This window comes from Mustela putorius, unplaced genomic scaffold, assembly GCF_011764305.1.
Source record: "Mustela putorius furo isolate JIRA1106 unplaced genomic scaffold, ASM1176430v1.1 tig00003875_pilon_pilon_pilon, whole genome shotgun sequence".
NCBI classification, from domain to species: Eukaryota; Metazoa; Chordata; class Mammalia; order Carnivora; family Mustelidae; genus Mustela; species Mustela putorius.
In genome coordinates this window covers 1,901,122-1,913,245 of record NW_025422026.1, presented here as the reverse complement: position 1 = coordinate 1,913,245, position 12,124 = coordinate 1,901,122, and the positions used below count along the sequence as shown (strand labels likewise).

The 12,124-nt window shown below is 64.5% G+C and overlaps 1 protein-coding gene across 6 annotated transcripts in view; it reads right to left on the bottom strand.

Annotated features, from left to right (window-relative positions):
* The window catches only part of ARNT2 (aryl hydrocarbon receptor nuclear translocator 2), a 141,525-nt gene that overhangs the window by 19,455 nt on the left and 109,946 nt on the right, over positions 1–12,124 (bottom strand). For all 6 annotated transcript variants that reach the window (XM_045067138.1, XM_045067139.1, XM_045067137.1 and 3 more), the window contains exons 12-13: positions 9,231–9,382; positions 729–801 (exon numbers count right to left, since the gene is read on the bottom strand). In XM_045067138.1, coding sequence (XP_044923073.1) covers positions 729–801; positions 9,231–9,382 — 225 coding nt within the window. The remainder of the gene's footprint in view (positions 1–728; positions 802–9,230; positions 9,383–12,124) is intronic.

Sequence of the window (12,124 nt, the reverse complement as noted above, 5' to 3'; positions counted from 1 at the left end):
TGCGCATGAAAATACGACCGTGTCCCACGTATGAGACACAGAACGTCACCTCCGAGGGGTCCCCTCCTTCCTGCCTGACACTTCGGGCTGGACGGTTTTACAGGTGGGGGGCGTGGGGGCTTTTCTGTTGACAGAGGCCAAGGACAGTCGGGGTGGGGGTGTGACCTGGAGGTCACGGAAAGGATGACGGGGTCACACCGATCACTTCTAGAAAGTTACATAATAATCCGCGTAGGCTAAAGCCCAGGACGCGTGTGGTTTCCCGAGGAGGCCCGCTCTCCGACGCAGCAGGAAAGGCCGAGGGAAGAGGAGGGGACAAGGGAGACGGGGGGGGGCAGCACAGGGAGAGGGGGCTCAAGGCAGGACCAGGCGTGGGAGCAGACGGGCACTGGACCAAAGCAGGACAGACGGCTGGGCAGGGGAGGGCTGACAGGGTCCGGAGCTGCCTCCACCGACTTCCTAGTTTGTGAGACGGCGTCCGGAAAGCTACCATGGGCCCCGCCATCTCCGTACTGGCCCAAACCTGCCACCCGGGCTTCACGGGTCCTGCCTCCTTCATGGGCCAGTTCTGCAGAAGGGTCACGGGAGACCCCCAGGGGAGCGAGGCCCCTGCACCGAGTGGCTGGACAGAATAGTTGCGCCTGCAGGGGGTGGCGGTGGGGGAATCAAGCTAAGGGTCGAGCGCAGTCCCTGGTCCCCTGGGCTGCAGACAGTTCCCAGGAGCTCACCTGCGTTAAGTCGTAGGACGACAGCCCGTCCCGCTGGTGCACTTCCAACTCCGCTTGCTGCTGCTGGAGCTGCCTGAGGGATAGGAAGGCAACAGTGTCCCCAAGGATGGGCGTGGCACCCGTGGGGCAGGACCAGAGCCCGCCCCGAGCCCCACGCTGCAGAGGAGACACCCGATGGACCCCTAGACGGGTTCAGTTTTTATTTACTTTATTTTATGAAGACTCTTTAATGCCTCAAATCAAGACCTCAAGCTCTGTACCAGAGGCTGCCTGCATGCAGGAAATAAATTCTGGTTTAAGATTTCTTTGTGCGCAGGTGAAAACACTGCAGGACACATTCCGATCGACCCAGAAACTCCGGTGACTCTGGACTCCCGCAGCGTTACTGTCCCCCACATGAGTGCAGAGCGGCTGCCGGGGCCCGCCGGCCTGCGGACGTGAGTTTACGGAGCCTGGACCTTGCCCGGCACACGGCACACCCCAAGCTGCTCCTTTGGAGACAGAAAGAGCCTCCTTATAGAAAACGGCTACTTTATGTTTCAGATGATGGAAACCGTGCTCCTTCCAAGGGGCAGCGAGCCCGACAGCAGTTCAGAGCCTTAAAATGGGGGGGGGGGGGGTACAACAGCGTCGCTTCCAACTCTAAACGCCGACAAGAATGAGAGGCGAACGGCGATCAGCCAAGTACTGACCAACGTCACACACCCCCGTGCCCGGGGTCAACGGGGAGGTCGCGAGGGACCGTGAGAGCGTAAACACACAGGCACGACACAGAGACCAGCTACTCATAGAATCGGCGGGCACTGGAGCCGCGTCCACCGGTCGGACAGCGAGTAAGCGCGCGTCGGAGCAAAGTCATAGACGCGTCTTCACGACCAGGCCGGTGAACCACGCTGAGCGCGCTGGCCTGGAGCGGAAAGGCCACACCCGCTGAGAAGTGAGCAGCTCACGGCCTTCCTGGCGTCCCCGGCAGGTCCGTGACACGTCCACTCCTTCCGGGAGTCGCCGGCTGCTGGGGCTTCTGCAGGGATGTACCCAGCGGCCGGAGACGAACAGGGTCTACACGGAGTCGGCGGCGAGAGTGCAGCGACCGTGTGGACCTGTCTGTCGATTCACGGAGCGTGTGCTCCCGGCTGTCCCACGGCCGCTGCTGCGAGGACCGTCGTGGACGCAGGAAGGTACGGTCCGAGCGTGTGGATGAGCTCAGGACAAAATCTGTGCGCTGGGACTATGGCCACGGGCAGCACGTGGCCCACGTGGCGAACAAAATTTGGAGAATGTCTCTTCCGTGTTCGCGTGAACTGGCCAGACTTCCCTTATCCGTGTCGCCATGTGTTTCGAAGCCAGAGTGATCTGCGTGGTCCCTTCTGAACACTTGGGAGGTGCGGGTCGTCTCCCCCGCGCCCGCCCCATGCTCTGAGCCTGGAGGCAGGGGAGGAAGCCCTCAAAGATGCCATCCCCTCTGCTGGGGGCCAGAGGCACAGGGGCTGTGGTGAAGGGCGAGTCTGCCAGTGAGCCCAGAGGTCAAATGCAGGGAGAGCAGGAGCCTGCAGAGGAGCGTCCCTGCAGAGGGGGTCCTGTGGGGGGTCCTGCTCCGGAGGAGGCCATGTGCTCTGGCCAAGGGGAGCTGCTGACTGCAGCAGGCCAGCAGGAAGGACACCTCTGTCCTCTGCACACTTACCCCAGGCCCCTGTTCTCAAGGCAACTCTTGCTGGGCTCACACAGAGAGCCCCGAGCCCTCCCCGAGGATGTCTGCCGAACTCCCTTCACAACAGAGCGCATGGAGGCCTGGAGAAGTGGGGTGTGCAGAGAAGCCCCAGTGCTCTGAAGAGGGTTTGGGGCAGTGGCCACCTCATGGCATGGAGGACACCCCACCGGGGGGAGGCAGCCCCCGGCGAGCCACTGTGCTGGCCGGCGACGAGACTGGTGGGACATGCGGCCGGCCGGGAGCCTGGCCTCAGCGGCAGCTGTGCTCCTCCAGCCCTGGGACAGGGGAGCCCCCAGACTCTCAGCCCGCTGCCCCCAGCCAGTCCCTCCAGTGGCCGGACAGCTGGAGGCCCAAGGAGAAGGGGCGTACACCATCCTGTCCACAAAGGTTAACAGCGGCTTGCGGACATCCAGGCGCCCTGAGGCTGTGGGAGGTGTAGACGGAGAATGCTAGGCTGTGTAGGTCCAGGGGCGGCTGTCCGGATGGCTGACCACTTCCGCTCCCCGAGCAGAGCAAGAGCCGGTCCACAGCACCCACCCAAGACAAGGCCAGTCTCGGCTTCCCTCCTCTGCTGGGGAGCTCACTGCGTCCCGCGACGGCCGCTCCCTCCTTCGCAGAGCTGGTCGTGAAAATCTGTGCCGCAAACAGCCCGAGTCCACGTCCTGCCCCTCCCACCACCGAGAAACACAACATAAGCCAAATTCTGTCCCTGAACTCTTCTCCGGCGGCCAGAGAGAGGACAGTGTGGACACCACTCACCCCCGCACTGCACCCTTCACGTGTGGCCCCCCCAGGAAGACCTCTCAGAAGACTACCTCACTGGGGGACCCCTGACCAGTGTATTTAGATCCAGCCCGGGTGGGCTGCCTGTCCCGGGAAGCCACTGAAACGTCCACACCAGGCTCTGGGTTAGACCCAGAGGAGAGGACGGGACGTGCAGACCCACGTGGTAGGGGTCCTCAGAGTGTGGACAGGGTCTGGGAGGACAGTGGGCAGGACGTGTGCTGTGGCCGGTGCGGGAGAACAGGTGGCTTGTCTCCCGCCCTGGGGGCGAGAGCCCCGGGTAAAGGTGAGCCAGAAAACACGGCGCGATCCCCCAGGCCGTCTGCACCCACACCCGCAACGCCTGGGAACAGGGGCATTGAAAAGGATTTTTAACTGCTATTTCCAAGTATTTTAAAAGAACATAACGATCTGTAGAAAAATCACAACTTTCTCTCTCTCCTTATTCTCACTCCAGGGTTTTACTATTCTGGCTACACCCGGGGCAGCACCCATGTCACTCACTCGCAGGGCCCTGAAGCCTGAAGCCTGAGCACAGAGCTCACAGCTGGCCCCGGCCATACGGTCCTCCGTCCGCAGCCTGCCCATTTCACGGATGCAGAATGTGGGGCGCAGAGTCCTGAACACGTGCCCGGGACAGTGCACGCAGCACTCAGACCCGTCTACGGACTCCACACTCCGTCCCACGACGTAACAAGGACCGTCACCCCACGTCTTCCATTCCGGAGCGGCAGAAGGGAGAGCAGAGCTGTGCTCCGGGGCTTGTGGGACCAGTGAACGCCTCTCTCCTCCGTCTCTCTCCTCCTCCACAACTTTCCCAGAGCCCAGGCTTCAGCCCACCTGCGCTTGTCCAAGGAGCACCGGCCGCTCCCGCCTGTGGCCGAGCCCATGTCCCACCAGGGCACAGACTATCGGGGAATGGGCAAGACCACGGAGTGCGGCTGTGTGCCGGGTGCTCCCCTGTAGGTCTGTGCCGCAGGGAGGAAGGGCCCGCACCTCCGCTGTGTACGAGGGCACCGGCAAGGGCCACGGGCGTGCGGGTGGGAGCTTGCTCTCTGCTCTGTCCCCTTCTGGGCCCGAGGAAGCTCCTTCCAGGGGGAGGTAGGAACCATGGTCTCTGGCATGGCCAGCAGGTCCCCAGGCGTCTGACCGCACCCCTGTGGTCCGGACACAGCCGCCCCATCCGGCTGACTTTGGTCTCGGTGCCCGTAGTGGCACACCCGCGGAGGAAATGCTGACTCGCAGGCGCCCGTCCTGGGAAGAAGTCTGATGGGCTTCCTTGAACATTTCACGGCAATGGAATAAAAATAAACTTGGGTAGGTCTGCAAATTCCAGGGGGGCGGGGGAGGATGTGGCTGCTCCGGGCTCCACCAACAGCACGTGCGGGGGACCCTGCTGTCCACCTCCCCGTCTGCTGGGGACGGGAGCCGAGGATCCCACACCAGGGCCGTCAGGCCCGGGCTTTCCGTCAGCGCGGCCTCCCTGCGGCAGAGGTGTCGGGGGCTGGCCGAGGCGGCGGGGACGGCCGACGCTCCCCGGGGCCAAAGGGTCTTCCTCAGTCTGAGCAAGAGTGCGACCCGCCACCACGGTGTCAGACGCAGCAGAGACCGCAGCTCTGGGAGAACCGGGATCTGGCGAGGAGCCCTGGGGCTCCTGAGCCCGACCGACTGGAGTGAGGCTCACTGTGCCTGCCACTGACTGAGCGCCGTCTGCACGCCCACCGGCAGGACCCCGAGTGCCTGTCCTGGGGTTTGGAGTTGATTCTACGGAGGAGTGGCGGGAGCGTGTGTTGGCGACAGCTCCTGGGCCACGTGGGCGGCTCGGTGTGGGCTGGACGGAAGGCAGGGCGAGCTGGTCAGGAAGGGGATGGAGGATGCCCCGGCACAGGGCGGAGGTCTCCGCGGGGCACTGGGGAAGAGGCAGGGGAGGAGGAGATGGCCCAGAGAGGCTCCCAGACAGAAGCCGTGGGGCCCCGTTCTCTGCCAGGTTGTCTGCCGCAGGTGCCTGGGAGGCTGGGACGGGGGACAAGTCCCAGGCTGGGGCTTGGTGACTGGGAGCACGGGCCCGTCCCTGGCTAAGGTCTGCGGAGATGAGGAAGGTCACCCGCTCTCACAGCCCACTCCAGGCTCCAGTCTCCTGTAGTCCTGGGGGGCGAGGGTTGCTGCACTGGGTGGGCTCCACTAAGCACATGCGGACAGACGGCCGGCGGGGGCCGAGGGACGCCACACGACCGGATGTAGTGGGGGCCTGAGGAAGTGCGCAGACCAGCACAGAGAGCATCCGTGGTCACGAAGACCGACGGTGGCCTTGGAACAAGACCGTCAGGACCTGCCAAGGGAGAGCTTCACAAGCCCCTGAAGATGAGCTGGCACCGGCACCGGCCTGCTGCTACCTCGCACGTGTATAGAAGCACCAGCCCCTGCTCAGAGCCCACACTGTGTCCCCACAAGACAGACTCAGCCCCGAGCACATGCACCGCCCGGACACGGGTGCTGTGAGCAGACAAGACCCCGGGCTGTGCCTCCTGCCCTTCTCCCTCCAATGCCAAGGGAGCCAGCGCAGAGGGCACAGAGACCTTCCTCTCGGCAGCCTCGCACACAGGCTAAGCACGGCACACTCGCACACAGGCTAAGCACGGCACACTCGCACACAGGCTAAGCACGGCACACTCCGTTCTCCAGGCGGTTCCTTCCACACACTCCTGTCCGAAGGCAGCATGCCTTTCTCGCCCTGAGCATGAGCACAGACGGACCTTCCTGTGGCAGTGAGTCTGCCTGCTGCCAGCCGAGCCCAGCCAACACGTGCTGCAGGCCGCGGGCTCGCCTCCTGGTCGTCACTGCCCTCTGCTGCCCGCAGCGCACATCTCCTGCCACCGTCACCAGGAAAAGGTCGCCGTCAGGTCTGAGGGGGCATTCTCATCCCCTCCAACCCCACGGAGCTGCCCAGAGCAGCTGCCCTGAGACACGGGACACAGCCCATTGGCCCTGGGCCCCTGCCTCTGAGCTCACAGCAGAGCCTCTGTGGTCCCTGAGGAGGTCCCACCTGTCCTTCTGGGCCCTGGGGCAGCACCACCCATGGGAAGGCGGAATCGGAGGCTGTGGGCGGATGTGCTCCCTCTCTGGCCCTGCGTCCTCACCGCGTGCCTCTGTCCAGGGAACACGGCCCCTCCCTGGTGATGGGCACCCCACGCGTCCTGGAGCCTGCCCCGGGCCCGCGTCCTCCTGAGGGGCTCTGGGAGCACCCGTTGCCAAGAGTATCCAGCCCAGATGGTTGACGCCCGTACAAACATGGGCCTCAATGAGGAACGGTGGAAAGTAGAACAGAAATAAAAACCCAGGAAGGGGGGCTTCACCTGCCCTCTGACCCAAATCAAGAGGACTCTGCCGGATGCCTGGCTAGGATCGGGTCTGAACCCCTCGAGGCCCAGATGTGCTGCAGAGCTGACTCGTGCCCGGGCCAGCCTCGGGTCTGAGAGCAGGGTGAGGGCTGTCCCCACGATGCCGTGGGACAACTCTCATCACCTAGGGGGGACAGCCCTTGGCCCCCACAAGCCAGGTAGGAGGCACCCGGCAGCACACAGGTGTGAGAGGACGAGAGGCAGCAGGCTAGTGGGTGACGAGGCTGCATCAGAGACCAGGCGGCTCTCCCCGACCCCCCCAGCCAGTAAGCTGACATGAGAATGAAGGTTCTAGAACTGCGTCCAGGGCCCCGTGTACTAGACAGGCTTGCCTGTCTGCACGACCGACCGTGGCAGCTGATGTGGCTGCAGAGGGACCAGGACAGAACGTACCAGCGACAACGTGAGCAGACACTGACCGAGCCAAGCTGGTGTCCTCCCCCCGGGGCTCCCACTGCCCCCACCAGCTGCCCCCAGGCCGGGAGCACACGGTCACCTCAGCCCTGAGACCCTGGGGGGAGATGGGCCCGGGGCTGCAGCTGCCTCTCCACTCTCTCAGCAAGGACCCTCCTCCCCACATGGAGAAGGCTGGGGAGTGACAGACCCTGGTCATACCGAGTTTACCACGTAGCTGCAGGACCCTCTCGGACACGGGGGAAACACAGCCTGATCCGTGGCTGCCGTGCACACCCGCTCTTCCTACAGCCTGGAACGGCGCGGCTGGAAGACGGAGAAGAGCCACGGTGCCAGGCAGGCCAAGGCAGGAGGAGCAGAGGGACACGAGGGGGTCACCCAGTTTGGGGGAATGAACAGTGATGATCTGCCCGATCACTATGGCCACTGGGAAAGCGAGTGAGCAGAGTTGGGGGCCAAGGCCAGGCTGTGAGGGGGACAAGGGGATGGGGCCCCAACCGAGGGCTGGCAAGGCCGGCTGGCAGAGAGAGCCTGGAGGGCCAGGGAGACCTGGAGCTCCCCGTTCGGGAAGCCGGAGCCGGAGCCGGTGCCGAGTCTCAGGAGGAGCCCGTGGCAGGGCCTGGAGAGGAGCGTGGCCCACAGGAAAGGGAGGATGTGCTGGGAGGGCCCGATCGGCTCCGGGGACCCTCATTCCTGCCACCAGGAGGAGGCAGGACGATCTGCGCGGAGCCTGAAGAAGCAAGTGCACCTCCAGAGCCTACAGTGGGTAGGGGTGGCCCGGGAGGAGCGAACCGGGACACGGTGGCAGGCGCTACTCTGCGCACCGACACGGTTCCAGTCAGCCGCGGCTGGCCCCACATGCCAGGTCCAGCCCCGGGCCTGCCATCCCCCCCCCCCCACGGCTTCACATGCACCGTCCACATGCAGGACCCGGGCACCAGGCTATTCTCCCCACTTTCCAGACAAGGCACCTGAGCCTCGGACGACACAGCGACCCGTCCAGCGGGGGCCAGCATCAAAACCCAGGACAGCCGTGCCGAAGAGCCTCGCATGAGTGGACCGGACTGTCCAGCTCGGGGCCTTGTGGGCCAGGAGCAGGGCTGAGGCTGAGACACAGGGTGAGACTGCCCGGGGAGGAGGCCAGAGCAGGGGCACCCCTGAGGGGGACGCCCCAATCCAGGCAGCTGAGAGACTCAATGGGGCCAGAGCCCTGAGCAAGCCGGCAGGTTGTGGTCGCCAACCGGGCACCATCACCGGGACGGCTGTCGGAAGAGGAGAGGAGATGGCAGGGGTGGCATCTGTCAGAGTTTGGCCTGGGAGGACACAGGACAGCAGTGTCACTGACCCACGTGGGCACCGAGGAAGTCTGACGGCAGCTCCTCTCACGCCCCGGCACGTGGGGGGCCCTGACACCAGCTCATGTAGCCTTGGACGTTGTTTTGCCTTTGATCATGCTGGTTCTTTGCCCTTGTGTCCCTCGACAACAAATCACGGGAGGAAGCGTGACCTGCCTGTAGCTGGGAGCCTGACCTCCGGCCTCACGGCCGCCCCACGGAAGCACTGCCACACCCCTTTGCACCGACAGGACAGTGAGCTCTGAGAGGTGACCCGACACAACTCCAGGTCACAGGAAGCGGGGTCGAGCCTGGAGCCCAGGCTCTGGGCGAACATGCGGGCATACGGGGGGAAGCGGTGAGCTGGCACCATGGGGCCTGGAGCCGGAGGAACGTGTGGATGACTGAGCGGCAGGGGGCCTGTGTGTCCGTACGTTGCCACCCCCCAGACCCTGGGGCTGCCGCAGCCCCGGCCTCACTCCCCGACCCTGCTTCCAAAGGGCCAAGAAATCAGGCCCTCGCAGCAGGGATGCCTGTAGCCAGAGGGCACCTGGCTCGGCCATGCCGGGCCCTGCGTGCCGGGGGCCCAGCCAGGCCCAGCAAGCAGGACACCTGCATCGAGGCTGGGGGGTGGGGCAGCCATGGGGGCCGTCCCTCGGGCTTGGGAAGCAGGGGCAGGAGCGTGGCAAGGCAAGAGAGGGGAAGCTGTGACGCAGCCCACAGCCCCCCTCAGCCCCAGGCCTGCTCTGCAGGTCCCGCGGGGGCCACCGGCTGTGGGGGCGCCGGAGCCCATGCAGAGAGGGAGCTCCAGCCCCAGACTCAGGAAAGGTGCCCAGACCTGGCCGGGGGCACGGCAAGCACGTACTTGACGTTGGTGTTGGTGCAGATGACGTACTCCATCTCGTCGGAGTAGGGGTTCTGGAACGTGAAGCTGCTGGTGCGAATCAGCATCCACTCGCGTGTCTTGGTGCGCAGCCGGTACATGACCGACAGCACCTGGCCCTTGAGCTTCACCACCTGCGGAGACACCGGTGGGAGGAGGTCAGTGCCCGGCGGCGGGGAAGCCCCTGGGGGCTCAGAACGGGCGCGCGGTGGGGCCGGCAGGACGGGGGCGGGGAACGGGTGCGGCTGGGGCGCTCTTCCATCTCTGCAGCCCGCGCTCTGCCACCAGCTCAGCGACACCCGCCTTGTCCCCGGAACCTCTCAGCTTTTTCAAATGGTTCATGACGCTCTATCCGCTGAGTGCCCCCCTCTCTGGCTGGGCGGCTAGGCTGCTCTGGTCTGATTCCAGCAGCGCCCACTCCTCCGCAGCCCACATTAGGTGCGTGGTTACATTGTATCGGGGCACTTGCTGCTTCCTCCCTCTTGTCCATAAGCCCGAGTCTATGCCACAGCAGGGCTTCCAACCTGCTTCCCAACGTCCATCCTCACCCGGGTGTGACTGTTTACAAAGGTTTAATACCAACTCCTAGAGAAAGTAACTAAGCTGCCCGAGATCCGACAACGCTGCTGGGGAAGCTGGGAAGGAACCAAGGTCTTGCTTCCAAACTACAGTGTGTTTTGCCTGCCCTGTTCTCCCGGCAGACACACACGATCCAGGCACAAGAAGATGCCGAGCTACGGGTGTGCACGCCCAGGGGCCACGGGGGTGTGCGCGGAGCACCCACAGGGCCAGAAGGCACACTCGGGCGGCAGCTCTCCAGGCTGCAGCAGAAACAGGAGCAGCTACGAATGACTGGCGGGTGGGCGGAGGCTTGGGTGTGACAAGGCTTGGGACAAAGCAAGGCGGCGGGTCTCTCCTCTCCACAGGCCTGTGTTCTCCAGATCCTGGGGTTGCTCAGGACAGAGAAGTCTCTGGGCTTGGGGCACCTGGGCTGACTGACCATGAGTCCAAAGTGTGATCAGAGATAAGAACAGGGCCCTGGCCGCAGGGTCAGGGAGGGCCCATCTCTCCTCCTTAACTCCATGACTTGTAGTTTATTTCCGGCTGAATATCTGTGGACAGCCTAGGGACAGGGACAGGGAGAGACCTCTTGGTCACCTGAGTCCTGTCCCCCTCCCCATGCCCTCAGCCCCAAGCTCGGCATGAAGGAGACCCATGGAGCACCGTTTCTGAATTCTCGACAGGGCTTCTGGCCCCATGAGCAGGGCTGATGCAGCCTGGGCGCCCACCCTCTTTCGGCAGAGCCCCTGGGGAAACCGGACGGAATGAAACCTGGAGCTTGGACTCCCTGGCGGAGAGCCAGAGTGATAAGGAAACCAGACCAGCGCCCAGAGGGACACACACACTGGGTGAGGCGAGGCCCGGAGGCCAGTGGCCACGCCTGGCGGCAGGGGTGCGGTCGCAGCAGGAAGCTGGCCCTTTCCTCCCAGGACCCCTGCTCCAGGCCACATGCCCCTGAGGTCACCATTTCTGAGGGGGTCCCGTGGGACAAGACACAGGGAAAACCGGTGGTCACCTTGCTCCCTCTGAGACCTGTGTCCTTGGGCTCCCTGAAGATGCCACACACAAGCGTCTGTCCTCATGGGACACTTGAGACCGTGGGGACCCTTAGCTTCCAAGTGGCAGACACTTGCCAAGACGCCGTCTGTGCACGAAGCTGGGCCCTCAGGCGGGAGAAGGAGCAGCGGGAGGGAGCAGCAGCCCCGCACCCTCCCAGGGCCCGGTTCCCGCTCAGCATGTGACCCAGGTCACCTCGTGTGGGCCTCCCTAGGGCACTGTGCGCGTCTGGCATCTGAGCCCTGATGGAGTTAAATGTGCCGCCAAGGCCTCCTGACTAAGCCGTGCCCGAGGCAGGACCGGGATCTGGATCGCCAGACCCCACGGCCCACCATCTCCAGGAGCACCTTTGGCCGAAGAGGAGCCCAGACACAGCAGGCCGAGCCCCAGCTCAGAGCCACACCATCAAGAGGACACCACGGGGTCCAGAGAGGGTTCCTCACGGAGGGGGCAGAAGTCCCCGGAGGGCTCGATGTGGGGACGTGGTCGGCGAGTGAGGCACCCTGGCAGGAGGCACACATTCTGTGCGCGGGAGCCGGGGGCGTGCGGAGGCCGGAGGCTGGGGAGGGGCGGGCCCGCACCCGGGTCCCTCCATCGTGCCCTCCTGGGTCTGCGTCTGGCTGGGTCCCACCCTTCCACGCGGCTGCCAAAAGAAATGTAAGCCGGCGAGGGTCCGAGAGTGAGCCAAGGGCAGACTCGTGTCCCCCGCCTGGGCACAGGCCACCCCACCCAACCCAAATTCCTCAGGAACTTGACGGCACTCTGAGGGTCTCACGTCCGGGCCATGCAAATGCTCTGGTTTCAATCCAGAGAGTTCCAAGGCGGACTCTGGGTTGACACAGCTCCTTCGGCGCTTCTGCAAAAACAAGCCACTTCCCTCTATCAACATTCGTCCCCCAGTGGCTGGGGCCCAAAGAACACACACGAGGGGCTGAGGCTGGTGCTCCAGGATGTCTCTGTGGCTGCCTGGCCCCCGCCCGCTGAGCGCTGTGACCACGGGGCCCCTGGTTCTCAGGCGCGGCTCCGGCTCCATGTCCCGCCTGCCGCGGGCTGGCCGCGCCCTGGGGTGAGAGGTCTGTGAGCCGGTGCCGCGGGATCGGGGGTAACCTTCCTCCTGTTTCTGTCTAGAACCACCCAGCTTCTGCTGGCATCGCTGTGCAGTCCAACGCAGAGGCCTGTGTGCATGGCGACGGGAGAACATGCTAGAAGCGGGCAGCTCCGGCCCTCGCTCTGTTAATGCCCTGCTGAGGGTCTCTGGG